This window comes from Sciurus vulgaris, assembly GCF_902686455.1.
Source record: "Sciurus vulgaris genome assembly, chromosome: 4".
NCBI lineage: Eukaryota > Metazoa > Chordata > Mammalia > Rodentia > Sciuridae > Sciurus > Sciurus vulgaris.
The window spans coordinates 39,845,953-39,860,041 of record NC_136464.1 but is presented as its reverse complement, the minus strand read 5'-3'; the positions used below and the strand labels follow the sequence as shown (position 1 = coordinate 39,860,041).

Sequence of the window (14,089 nt, the reverse complement as noted above, 5' to 3'; positions counted from 1 at the left end):
ATTTTGCTATTTTCTTAAATTCTTTTTTTTTTAAGTTAAGATATAGTACTTATGGCATAAATTCACTCTTTAAAATTGTATATGCTTTAAAAAGTTTAATGGGCCATTGTGTATTCATAAGGTTCTATAACCATTACCACTAATTCCAGAACATTTTATTCCAACCACAAACTCTGCATCTATCACTAACCATACTCTGCATCTATCACTAACCATACTCCCTTGATACCCTCCAACCCCTGGCAGTTACAAATCTACTTTCTGTTTTTTTGGATTTGCCTGTTGTAGACGTTGTACATTAAGGAGATTTATATAATATATGTCTTTTTTGTGTCTGACTTTTTTCATTCAACGTAATGTTTCCAAGCTTCATCCATATTGTGTGTCATCCCTTTTTGTGAATGAATAGTACTCCATTTTATAGATATGCCACATTTTATTTATGCATCAGTTGATGGACATTTAGGTTGTTTCTACTTTTTAACTTATATGCAAGTTTTGGGGTAAGCATATGTTTTCAATTTTCTTGGGGGTGGTATATGCCTACGAGGATAACTGCTGGGTCACATGGTAACTTTGAGGAATTGCAAACTTTTTTTTTAGTTGTATATGGATACAATACCTTTATTTTACTTGTTTATTTTTATGTGGTGCTGAGGATCAAGCCCAGCACCTCACGTGTGCTAGGCAAGCAAGCACTCTCACTGAACTACAACCCTAGCCCTCTAAAATGCTTTTTTTTTTTTTTAAACAAACTACCACTTTTATATTCCTAGCAGTAATAGGTGAAGGTTCCAGTTACTTATTATCACTAGTACTCTTTTATTTTTAAAAAATTATGCTGATTTTATTAGTTTTATAGACTTTTGTAACAAAGTACCACAAACTGGATGACTTAAAACAGAAATTTGTTTTTTCTCAGTAACAGGTCAAAAGTATAGGTATTGACATGAGTGTGTTCTGTCCAAAGAGTCTAGGAAGGACTCCTTCCTTGTCTCTTTTAGCTTTTGATAGTTAGTGGGAATTGTGGGTATTCTTTGACTTGTGGTGCCTGAGTCCAGTCTCTGTCTCTTGTCTTCACATGGTGTCTTCCCTCTGTATACATCTGTGTCGTGTCTCTGTTGGTTTTATCCATCCAAATTTTCCTCTTAGAAGCACACCAGTCTTGTTGGATTTAGGGCCCATCCAAATCCAGTGTGAGCTCATTCTTTATTTGATCGCATTCGCCGAATTCCTGTTTCCAAATAAGATCATATTCATATATGCACAATGGGTGGACATGAATTTTGGCCTGATGTCCTAGTGGGTATAAAGTGATATGTCATTGTGGTTTTAATTTGCATTTGCCTAATGATATTGGATATCTCCTATGCTACTATTTTTATATTTTTGGAGTAATTCCCATTTTAAAATTGGGTTATGTGTGCCTTTGCTATGGAGTCATGAAGGTTCTTTGTACATTTTGAATACTACACCTGTATCAGATAAATGATATGCTAATGTTTTCTCCTATTCTGTGGAGTGCTGTTTTTACTTCCTTGATAGTGACTCTTTTGGGGTTGGAAAGGGAATCGACCTAGGGCTTACATGCAAGGCAAATGCTTTACCACCAAGCTCCACCTGCTCCCCTTTTTTGATAGTGTTCTTTGGCGCCCAGACACTTCAAAATTTTGATGAAGTCCAATTTATCTAGATTTTTTTTTTAGTTGTTTGTACAGTCAAAATGGTGTCATGTCCAAGAAACTAGTCTTCCCTGTGCTCTTTTATAGAAAGACTAGTTTTATACAAAAAAAAATTCTTTCTTTTATAGTTTTAACTGTTATATTTGTCTTGGGCCTATTTAGAGTTAATGCATTTGAGTATAATGTTTTATATTATGAGGTAGATTTCCAACCTCATTATTTTGTATATGGATATTCATTTGTTCCAGCATCATTTATTAAAAAAACAGTTCTTTCGCAAATTACATTATCTTTACAACTTTGTGGAAAATAAGTTGTTTATAATTGTTTATTTCCAGGCTTTCATTACTATTCCTTTGATCTGTAAGTCTGTCCTTATGCTAATATTTTACTTTATTGTTACTGTAGCTTTATAGTAAATTTTGAAATTGGGAAGTGTGAATTCTCCCACTTTTGTTGTTCTTTTGTAAGATTTCTTTGGTTGTTTGGGGTGTATTGCATTTCTATATGAATTGTATGTCTGCCTGTCAATTTACAAAAAAACTATCTAGAATTTTAGTAGAGATTATGCTGTCTATAGTTCTAATTGGAGAGATTACTATTTAACCATATTAATTTTAAATATGGGATGTCTTTTCATTTAAGTCTTCTGTAATTTTTTTTGATTACGGTCTTTAGTTTTCAGTGTACCAATTTTGTACATCTGTCTGTTGAGGATGGATTTTTTTTTTTTAAAGTTTACCTATATTCTCTCTGCATTTTTTAAAACTGGAATTGTTAATACCAGTTTTGGATTATTCATTGCCAGTGCATAAAATTGATTTAATTATATCAATCTTATATTCTATGACTTTGCTGAACTGGTTTATGGGTGCTTATGAAATGTATGTATATTTGTGTTGTTTGTGTGTTCATGTGTATTCCCTTGGATTTTATATCTGTTATCTGCAGTTGGAGATAATTTTATGTCTTAATTTCCAATCTAGTTGCCCTATTTCTTTTTCTTGCCTAATTTTCCTGGCTAAACCCTGGAGAACACTGTTGACTAGAAGTGGTGAGAACAGACATGCTTGTCTTGTTCCTGAAATTAGGGAGAGTGTACATTCTTACTTTATGATAATGTTAGGTATGAGTTTTGTAGATCTCTTTTATCAGGTTGAGAGAATTCCATTCTATTCCTACTTTGTTGAATGTTTTTATTATGAAAGATTGTTGGATTTTTGTCAAATGTTTTTTTTTTTTTTTTTTTTCGGTTTAGATAATTGTGTAGTTTTGTTCCTTACCAATACATTATATTGTATTGATTAGTTTTATATATTGAGCTAAACTTAAAATTTCAGTTTATGAGATCATAGTATATAATGGTTTTGTATAGTTTGCTTTTTATTTTTTCTTTTTTTGTGTGTTGGGGATTGAACTCAGGAGCACTCAGCCACTGAGCCACATCCCCAACTCTATTTTGTATTTTATTTAGAGACAGCGTCTCACTGAGTTGCGTAGCTCCTTGGTTTTTGTTGAGGCTTACTTTGAACTCTTGATCCTCCTGCCTCAGACTCCTGAGCTGCTGAGATTACAGGTGTGCACTACCACTCCCGACTCCAGTTTGCTAGTATTCTGTTGAGAACTTTTGTGTCAGTGTTCATAAGGGACATTGGCCTATAGCTTTCTTTTCTTGTGCCGAGTCTGGTTTTAGAATCCCAAAGTTAAATTCTGCTTATAGTATCTTAACCTTCTGATTATCAGTTACTACTACTGAAATCTTTTGTTTCCATTGCTTAGGGTAGGGTATTAGTACATGACAGTCCTCAAATCAAATCCTTTCTGCCTTATTTTGTACATAAAGCTTTTTTGAACATAGGAACACACATTGGTCTTTAGGTTGACTGTGGCTGTATTCATGCTGTATGGTAGAGGTAAATAGGTGGGACAGTCTTTAAAATGATTACTGTTTGACTCTTCACAGAAAATGTTTGCCTGCCCATTTAAATAATCTTATTGATTACTCTTCCACTCAGTTAACAGTATCTAAATTCTGTTATTTTCTCCCAGTGTCTTCTCATATCTGTCCATTGCCAGGTCTTATGTCAAATGTGCTTTCTCGTATAGCCATACAGCTAGATTAAATTTTTCTAAATCTCTTCTTTCATGTGCCATGTTTCTATTAAATGCTTTCATTCACTTTGTAGTGCCCACACAATAAACTTTCCCCCTCTAGCCTGGCATTTCATCGTACCTTTTTCTAGCCTAATATTGTATAACCCTTCTGTTCTATCCAGACTAATTCGTTTTGTTCTCCAACTTGCCCTGTTCATTTTGCCTTCATTCCTGTGAGAAAGAAAGAAAATAAAAGATCATATTTCCTCTGGAACTGTTTGATTTCCAGGAAAAGATCCCAGGAGAGCATGTCTACATATTTGGGACCTTTAGAGAAATTTTTCCATATAATAATACACAGATCTACCTTATTCTTTTTTTTAATCCTCTTTTTTAAACCACATTCTTTTTAAGGCTTTTTCATTTTATTGACATATCATAATTTATTTAATATGACTTCTGATAAAAATGTATTTTGGTTATTTTAGACATGAGGTTTTGTTATTACAGACATGACCATGAATATTTTTGTACCACAGTCTTGGTGTACACATGTAAATATATTTGTAAGGGATATTCCTATCAATAATTTTTATTGGCCCAAATTACGTATATTTATGATTTTGATAAATAGTGAACTGCTCCCTAAAATGGTTATACTAGTCAGAGCAGTAATATCCTGTTACTCATTTCTCTGCATTTTTGCCAAAATTAGTTGTTATCAGACTCTAAACATATCACTAGTGTGATAAGTGAAATGTGAGGTATCACGTGGTTTAAAATTTTTGTATTTGCTTTATACTAAATTCTGTTAAACTGATACTCTAAAATAAATTGGAACTATTACTAATTGAGAATCTTTAATGCAAAATTTTATATGTCATTTTCATTCTTAGCTTGAATAGTGTTCTTTTCACTTCCTGATCTCAAATGTCATACTTAATAAGCATTTTCTGCTTGAAACTTTCCAAGGGCATTATAGTTCTCAGGAATCCTTTCCTCTGAATGTTAAAATCTTGATTGCTTGTTAATTTGATAGTAGTTTATTTCACTAGGATAGCTAATAGTTACCTTTAGATATATCTTTCAATAGCTATGATGACATATACCCATCTCAGCCTTAGCTTTATTTTCTATTTTGTTTGTTAGAAATTTTTAAAATCTTTCCTGAAATAAAATTTAAATTTTTAGAGGCAGCAACTGAGATAATAATTCTCTATTTTCCTTTTCCGCTCCAGTGTGCCTACCTTTTGAGTAACAGATAGTCATTAGTGAGGTTATCAGGGGTGTTATGGGACTTTCTTAATTGATACATAGATAGGCAAATTCGTTCTTCCTAGTCTGTAGCTTACAAGTTAAAATAGAGAGATAGTCTTTGAATAAAATAAAAATTAATGGTACAATCTCAATATATTTGCACATTGTGCTTTTTAAAAACATTTTAAATTTGTTCTTTTTAGATACACATGACTCTAGAGTGTATTTTGACATATTATACATACATAGAGTATAACTTATCCTAATTAGGATTCTGTTCTTGTGAATGTACATGATGTGGAGTTTCACTGGTCATTGTATTCATGTATGAACATAGGAAAGTTATGTCCGATTCATTGTACTGTCTTTCCTAATCCCACTTCTCCTCCCTTCCCTTCATTCCCCTTTATCTAATCCAATGAACTTCTCTCTGCCCCCCTCTCCACATACACACTTATTGTGTGTTAGCATCCACATATCAAAGAGAACATTTGGCCTTTGGTTTTTTGGGACTGATTATTTCACTTAGGATGACAGTCTCCATTTACTGTCAGATGTCATAATTTTAATCTTCTTTATGACTGAGTAATATTCCATTGTGTATTATACCACATTTTCTTATCCATTCATCTGTTGAAGGGCCTCTAGATTAGTTTGATAGATTTGCTGTTGTGAATTGAGCTGCCAAAAATATTGAAGTGACTGCATCACTATAATATGCCAATTTTAAGTCCTTTGGGTATATTCCAAGGAGTGGGATAACTAGGTCAAATGGTGGTTCCATTCCAAGTTTTCTGAGGATTCTCCATACTGCTTTTCAGAGTGGTTGCACCAATTTGCAGTCCACCAGCAATGTGTATGAGTGTACCTTTTCCCCCATATCCTCACCAACACTTGTTATTAATTTTATTCTTGATAATTGCCATTCTGACTGGACTGAGATGAAATCTTAGAGTAGTTTTGATTTGCATTTCTCTAATTGCTAGAAATGTCAAACATTTTTTCATGTATTCGTTGATGAATTGTTCTGTGAAGCGTCAATTCCTCTGCCCATTTATAAATTGGGTTTATTCGTTTAATTGTTAAGTTTTTTGTTTTCTTTATATGTCCTGGAGATTAATGGTCTATCTGAGGTTCAGGTGGCAAAGATTTTCTCTCATTCTGTAGGCTATCTCTTCATGTTCTTAATTGTTTCCTTTGCTGTGAAGAAGCTTTTGAATTTGAATCCTTCCCATTTATTGATTCTTGATTTTACTTCTTGTGCTTTAAGAGTCTTGTTGAGGAAGTCGGTTCCTAAGCCAACATGATGGAGATTAGGGCCTACATTTTCTTCTAGTAGGTGTAGGGTCTCTGGTCTAATGCCTCAGTCCTTGATCTACTTAGAGTTGTGTTTTGTGCAGGGTGAGAGATAGGGGTTAAATTTTAATCTCAGTGAAATGGGATTTCCAGTTTTCCCAGCACTATTTGTTGAAGAGGCTATCTTTTTTTCCAATGTATGTGTATGGTGCCTTAGTCTAGTATGAGCTAACTATATGCATGTGGGTTTGTCTGTGTATTCTGTTCCATTCCATTGGTCTTCATGTCTGTTTTGATGCCAATACGATGCTGTATTTGTTACTATAGCTTTGTAGTATAATTTTAGGTCTGTTGTTGTGATGCCTCCTGCTTCACTTTTCTTGCTGAGGATTGGTTTGGCTCTTCTGGGCCTCTTATTTTCTAAATGAATTTCATGACTACTTTTTCTCTTTCTATGCAAAACATCATTGGACTTTTAATAGGAATTGCTTTAAATCTGTATAGCACTTTTGGTAGTTTGGCCATTTTGACAATATTAATTCTGCCTATCCAAGAATATGGGAGATCTTTCCATCTTCTAAGGTCTTCTTCAATTTCCTTCTTTAGTGCTCTGTAGTTTTCACTGTAGAGGTTTTTCACTTTTACATTGTGCTTTTTGAAAGAAAAATGAGGTCTCAGGAAGAGTTTACTGACATTTCTTGCAACTTACATATAAATGGACAGAAATACCGAAAATTACTTACATAATTTTCTTATTGTTTTAAGTTTGCTTTATGTGCACTTTGAGGGAGCCATTCCTTGGGCTTATATCACTGAAAGCAACCTGAGATTGAATTTTGCATTTCTAGCTTTACCACCTCTGACATCAGCACTAGTTCTTTGAAAGGAGCCCTGCTACCGTGTCATCACTACAGGCAGTGAACTGATCTTTCTTCTTTATCTGTTTCTTGCAGACAGGGTTAAAATAGATTTTTTTGTTTTTGTTTTTGATACTGGGATTGAACACAGGGCACTTAACCACCGAGCCACATCCCTATCCCTTTTTATTTTTTAGTTTGAGACAGTGCCTTATTAAGCTGTAGAGGCTGGCTTTAAACTTGTGATCCTTCTGCCTCATCCTTCCAAGCTGCTAGGATTACAGGCATGGACCACTGTAAGCCAGTGACTTAAAATAGAAGTTTTTTTTTTTTTTTGGGGGTGGTGGTGGTGGAACTGGGGATTGAACTGAGGAGCACTCAACCACTGAGCCACATCCCCAGCCCCATTTTGTATTTTATTTAGAGACAGGGTCTCACTGAGTTGCTTAGTACCTCACTGTTGCTGAGGCTGGCTAAAAACTTGTAATCCTCCTATCTCAGCCTCCCACTGCTGGGATTTCAGGAATACACCACCACTCCAGGCTAAAACAGAATTCTTTACAAGTCATTACTGTAATAGTTTTTCAAGGTCCAGAAACAATTTTGGTAAGGCTAGTAGCACTTTCATTCCTGAGAAACTGGTTTTAAAAATACTAGACATACTATTTAATTTTGAATTTTCTAGAAAAAGTAACTACTTGAAATTTAAAAAAATAAGCCTAATTGGGATTGAGCCTTTTTTAACTTTAGAAGGTAAAGATTTTAATTTTGGCTTGAGAATATTTCTGCTAAAAATTAGTATCTTGCCAAGTAAAAATATTCCCTAAATTCTTATGATTTGTGTTTATTAATAGTTATATTTTTATATTGAAAATTGCTAATTTTATCTGAAAAGATTCCTTTTCTGTTCATTTATTTTGCAGTCATTCAAGCGTTGGTCTGTAAATCAGGTATATATTTAATGCATCCCAGATGCCTGTAGCATTCTAGGCAGAGGATACTGCTGTGAACAAGAAAAAGTGTCTGACTATATAGAATTTTTATTCTATTATAGTTGATAAAAGTATTTTAATTTAGAAAATGTTATTAATTTGTAACATTTTTCTTAAATATTTAGATCTAAATGTTAAAGAGAAAATGATTGAAGACATGAGAATGACACTAGAAGAACAAGAACAGACTCAGGTCGAACAAGATCAAGTGCTTGAGGCTAAATTAAAGGAAGTTGAATGGCTGGCCACAGGTAAAACAGTATTGTTTTCATATCTCAAAACAGTCTTTCAGTTTATTTTCTTAGATTTCTTCCCTTTTTAAAGTACTGTGGAATTTATAATAATTCATGATGGAAAATGGTATGTTCTTTGCCCTATTGCTCATCATTTCCACTTTGATGAAAATCATTTTATTTAAGTAAAATTCGCATGTAGTAAAGAAGGAATAATGACCCTCTGTAATCATTTAGGAGTTTTAAGTTGCAAGTAACTTGTAATATCCTTAGATATTAAGAATAAACTTTTAACTGAATTTCATACCTGTCAAGGCCTTTAGCGTTATTGTATGTGTTTATCTCATAAATACTCAAGAGTATTTATGCTTTCAGAATAAGTATGTAAAAAAAAATAACACTTACTAACACATTTTTTCTTACAGAAAAAACAAGAAATTTATTTATTTTGTTTTTATGTATTTTGTGGTGCAAGGGATAAAATTCAGGGCCTTGTGCATACATTCTACCACTGAGCTACACCTCAGACCTCAGGAAATTTAGAATGAGGAAACTACCCATGCCATTTTGTATATGACCTTGGCAAGATACTTGAGCTGATTGAGTCTATTTGTCCTCTTGTAAAATGCTGCTGCTGCTGATATATGCCATGTATACAATTATTATTATTATTAGAGAAGATGATTAATATAAGAGCACTTTGTAAACCCTAAAACAACATATTGGTGGATGAAGTGACAATGATAATGAGTACATTCCACTTTGTAGTTTCATAGTCACTTTCACAGCCCTGGCATAGCTTTTTGTTTTTTTTGAGAAATACATAAAACATCTTATAGAATTAAAGGTAAAATGAATTTATACTATGTATTCTGAACATGAGTCATTTAATTCCTGAGAGGTCCCTAGTTTCTTTTCACTAAGAGTTGGGAAAGAACTCTTAAAAGTTCAGTCATTAGAAATAGTCTCAGTTCCTCAGTAGAGTAGAGGAATGGGACCAGGGGGAAGAAAAGCCGAGGTACTGGCAAATGAGGTTGATTCAACTGTATTGTGTATATGTTTGAATGTCACAATGTATCCAACTGTTATGTGTAACTATAATATACCAATAAAACCATAAAAATAGTCTCAATTTCATATTGGTGTATATTTTGGGACTCTGCTGGTTTTTGTCTATATCCCATACCACATATTATCTCTAAGTGGTATATCTTTTGTATGTTTTTAAAAATAATTTTGTGTCTTCAAATCAGAATTGGAAAAATGGAAAGAAAAATGCAAAGACCTGGAAACCACAAGTAATAAAAAGTCAAATAAACAATTTGAGGATAACCCAGACATACTTAGTAGAAAGCTCAGTAAGCTTCAAGATGAGTTACAGGTATGATTTCTGTCTCTTCATTTCTATTTCTAATAAGAGAAGGATTCAGTATTTTATATTTTGTAATTAACCTAGATATATGTGAAGTAATACTTGGGAAATGTTTATCTATAATTTTCAGTTCATGTTGAAATGACATGGAAGAAAATTTCCCAGGATACAAACCATTAAGTGTCATTTAAAATGCAGCTATTAGATCCTCCATTTCATATTTTATGCATTTAATTTCCAAGTCTTCATTTCTAATATTTTTGTTTCTATTTTTCTACTTTTTAAATTTCTTACTCAGCCAGTAATACCACTATGGAGAAGATGATCATCATTATTTTGATTACTACTAATCTTTTCAAAGTTTAATTATTTAATCAGAATAGAGTCATATATCTGAACACTGGAATACATATGATATCATACTATATAGTGGATATTCTATTTTGTACTTACGTATATTTTGCTTTTTCAGCTTTAACATGCTGTATGTAGAAAACAACATGAAGGGACAGTTTTTTTCCAGGAATTTAATAAAGTGTCTATGACATTATAAAAAATAGTACATCTACCATATTAAGATATTTATGTTGAGAAGTGTTGGTGTATTTTGCATTATTCTGGGATGTAATCCTATATCTTAGTTTATAAACTTTCTAATTGTGGAATGGACTGCCATAGTTCTTCCGGTACCATGGTTTTAGATGCTTTTAAAGTGATATTATTTTTGTTTCAAGTGGAGTTTACTTTGAATTTGAATGTAAAAATTTAGATGCCTGTGAACCCAGAGACTCTGTTGAACCCTGTTGGAGAATTATTAATCTGTAATTTCTGTTCAGCTGTTCTGAATGTTCCTTTAATAAACATCCTGTTACTACAAAATATTCTTTATTTGGCATCCTATACCAGTAATATTTTATTTTCAAAATTGTGCCTTTAGAAGTGACTACCACAAACCAAGCCCCCTTTGCCCTTGGAATTCAAGAAGACTTGAGTCACTGTAACTCTTTCAGAAATTTATATTATTTCTTATTAAACTCACTGATAAAATTCGTAAGTGGACTTTATAGAAAAGTAAAGTTTATAAAGGAAAAAAAGGTAATTTTTTAATAATCTATAATAATTCTAATCTTATTAAATTAAAAAAAAACTTTTGTATTTTTTAAGAAGGTACAAAGTGATAGGTTGCATGAAAATGTTATAAAATCATATTTACTGACAACTCAGGCATGTGATAGTAACTTGTACCATTTATACTTACAGGAATCTGAGAAGAAATATAAAGATGATAGAAAGAAATGGTTAGAAGAAAAAATGATGCTTATTGCTCAAGCCAAAGAGGCTGAGAATCTACGAAACAAAGACATGAAAAAATATGCTGAAGATAGGGAGCGTTGTTTAAAGCAACAAAATGAAGTGGTTGGTAACCATTATATCTTTGTTATGTTTCATCAGCTTTCTTTGATTTGCTTTGTTACATTTATTACTGGGGTTACTAGTCGCTCCATGGTTAACTTTTTTTCTTAAGGCAGATTTTTTAAGATAACTTTTCTGTTTATCTTGACATTCATTTATGTTCCTCCCTGAACCCCCTCTTTGGTACTGGTTGTTGAACCCAGAGGTTCTCTACCACTGAGATACATTCCTAACCCATTTTATTCTTTATTTTGATACAGTGTCTTACTAAGTTGCCCAAGCTGGTCTCAAACTAGGGATTCTTCAGGCTCCTTAGTTGTTGGAATTACAGGCTTATACCACTGTGACTGGTTCACTCATGTTGTTCTAACTGTTCTCAGTTCATTTAGCAAGTTTGGAAATTGTCTGTCAATGTGTAGGTACTGAACTTAAAAATCTCTTCCTTTTGGACTGCTGCAGTTTTTCCCTATAATATTTTAAAATTTGCACATTTTAAACTGCAGATTCTAGGACGTTACTTCAGAACCCAGTTTTATCAGAGCTTTGGAAAAAGTCAACTAAATAGTTTCTAGAAAACTACATAGGTAGAAATGATGTTTAGTTTTTCACTGGCTTGTATGATTCCATCTTAGCCTGCTTTTTTCTTTTCCTGTTTTAATTGACACTTAGTCTATTTGACACATAGTCAGAAAAAAGAAGAGTCGTCATTGATCCTAAGATCACTTGGTCCTGCAGAAAAATCAATGGTCACTTTTTCCCTCATTATGTAAGATGCTGAGGAGATTTTGTTGCTTTTGTAGGTCTTTAGGGCTTTTGATTTGATCCAGGGCTGAAGTGGAAAGGGAACACAAAGTAGTACACTGGCTCTGTCCCTGGGCTGCCAAACATAGATAGAAAGGCAGAGCAAAAGTGCATCAGCATCCCTCAAGCTCTCAATGGTAGATTTGTGGACAGACTACATTTAATTGTGTACCATATGTAGTCTTCAAAAAGCAGAAGCCATATCTCAGAAAGCACTTGAAGTATCTGTCCTTTCTGCAAGCACAGGGTCTCTTCTGAAGTTTTCTGCTTTTGTGTTGTTTGGTGAAAATAAACTTCATTTGATCCTATTAATAAAACATTACATTTTTATTTTGAAATTACTGTTTACAGAAAAGTTAACAAACTAGTAAAAAGAATTTTTGGTGTTGGTATCTTACATTACAATACAATCATCAAAACCAACAAATTTGTATTTATAATACTGTTAGCTGAACTTTAGACTGTATTTGAAATTTACTGTTTTTCTGACTGCTGTCTTTTTGGGTTCAGGATCTAATCCAGAATACTACATTATATTTAATTGTCTCATTTCAGTAGAGTATCAACTTTTTTCTTTATTTTTGTCATATGAGAAATCCCATGAGAGTATTACTGATCATTACTGTATCTCTGAGATGGTCATATATTGCATTTCAGGTACCAAATCCATGTGTTTGGAAGTACCTCTAGGAATCTGTTGGGCAGCTTCCTGTACTGTAACAATACTTAAGATAATCGGCTTATAAAGAGAACAGGTTTATTTTCTGCTCATAGTTTAGAGATTTCAATCCATGATCTGTTGGCTCATTGCTTTGGGTCTGTGATGCAACATCACAGTGGGAATATGTGACAGAGCAAAACCTTTCACCTAATGGTGGGGAAGCAAAAGGAAGAGGAAGAGACCATGGTCCCACAATACTCTTCAAGGGCTTATCAATAATGACCTATAATCTCCCACTGGGCTCCCCCACTTGAAGGTTCCCCACTTCCCAACAGTGAATCTGGAGACCACACTTTCAACACATGGGACTTTGAGAGACATTTTAGATCCAAACTATATCAAAGAAGTATTGGGTTGAACAGAATTCTGATGCTACCAAGGTTGCTTCTGATTCTTTGTTGCTGTCCTATATAGCTCAGTGAAACTTGCTGGTCATTAATAAGAGACAAGAAGTAAAATCAAAACTATAGACTATTAAAGCCTACTTTTCCTAGTAAATGGTCCCTTGGGCAATAATATACGCAGGAAAACCCATTTTGAATTTTTCCTTTTTGTTTTTTGAGGCAGTGTCTCATTATGTTGCTTGGGCTGGCCTCAGTCTCTTGAATTTAAGCAGTTCTGCCTCAGTCTCCTGAAGCTGGGAACTGTAAACCCGCCACTGCTCATTGGTTTTTTGATCCTAGGGAAAGCCAGTTTGCTTATTTCTCCCATTTTCTTTATAACCATACTTAAGTTGTGTATGTGCCTTTTACAGTTAAGGAGTACATTTTTGATTTTTAAACCTTTTTGATTGTAACATATAAGACAGAAAGTTAAAAAAAAAAATGCATTTAGTTCAGTGAATTATTGTAAAGCCAGCACGCTTTTAACTAATACCCATTTCAAGAAATAGAATATTGCCAGCATCTCAGAGGCTCTGTCTTCTGCCTCTTTGCAGTGAGAATAACTATTCTGTCTTTTAATGCTGTACTTCAGTTGTGTTAATTTTGAATTTTTTATAAATGGGCAGATATGAATACATTTTGTGCCTGATTGTTTTTCATTCAGAATGACATTTGAGTGAATCATCCATGTTACATGCAACTGAAGATAGTCCATTTTCACTGCTGATTATTTCAGTGTGTGAAATAAACCACCATTTGTTTGTTTTAATGTTGAAGATATTTGTGGTATTTTCTGATTTCAGCATTATGAGTATTTTGGTGCACATGTGCATGTATTTCTGTTGCATATGTATATAAAATAGAATTGCTGGATGATAGAATGTATGTATATATGTGAAACTAGTGGATTTCTGGCCTGATTTTCAAAATAGTTGTACCCATTTGTACTCCAAACTAGTATTGCAGTAGCTATATATTCCCACCAACA

The 14,089-nt window shown here is 33.4% G+C and overlaps 1 protein-coding gene across 6 annotated transcripts in view; it reads left to right on the top strand.

Annotated features, from left to right (window-relative positions):
* Positions 1–14,089, top strand: part of KIF20B (kinesin family member 20B) — a 69,423-nt gene that overhangs the window by 38,050 nt on the left and 17,284 nt on the right. For all 6 annotated transcript variants that reach the window (XM_079137483.1, XM_079137484.1, XM_079137482.1 and 3 more), the window contains exons 23-25: positions 8,304–8,429; positions 9,665–9,792; positions 11,044–11,199. In XM_079137483.1, coding sequence (XP_078993609.1) covers positions 8,304–8,429; positions 9,665–9,792; positions 11,044–11,199 — 410 coding nt within the window. The remainder of the gene's footprint in view (positions 1–8,303; positions 8,430–9,664; positions 9,793–11,043; positions 11,200–14,089) is intronic.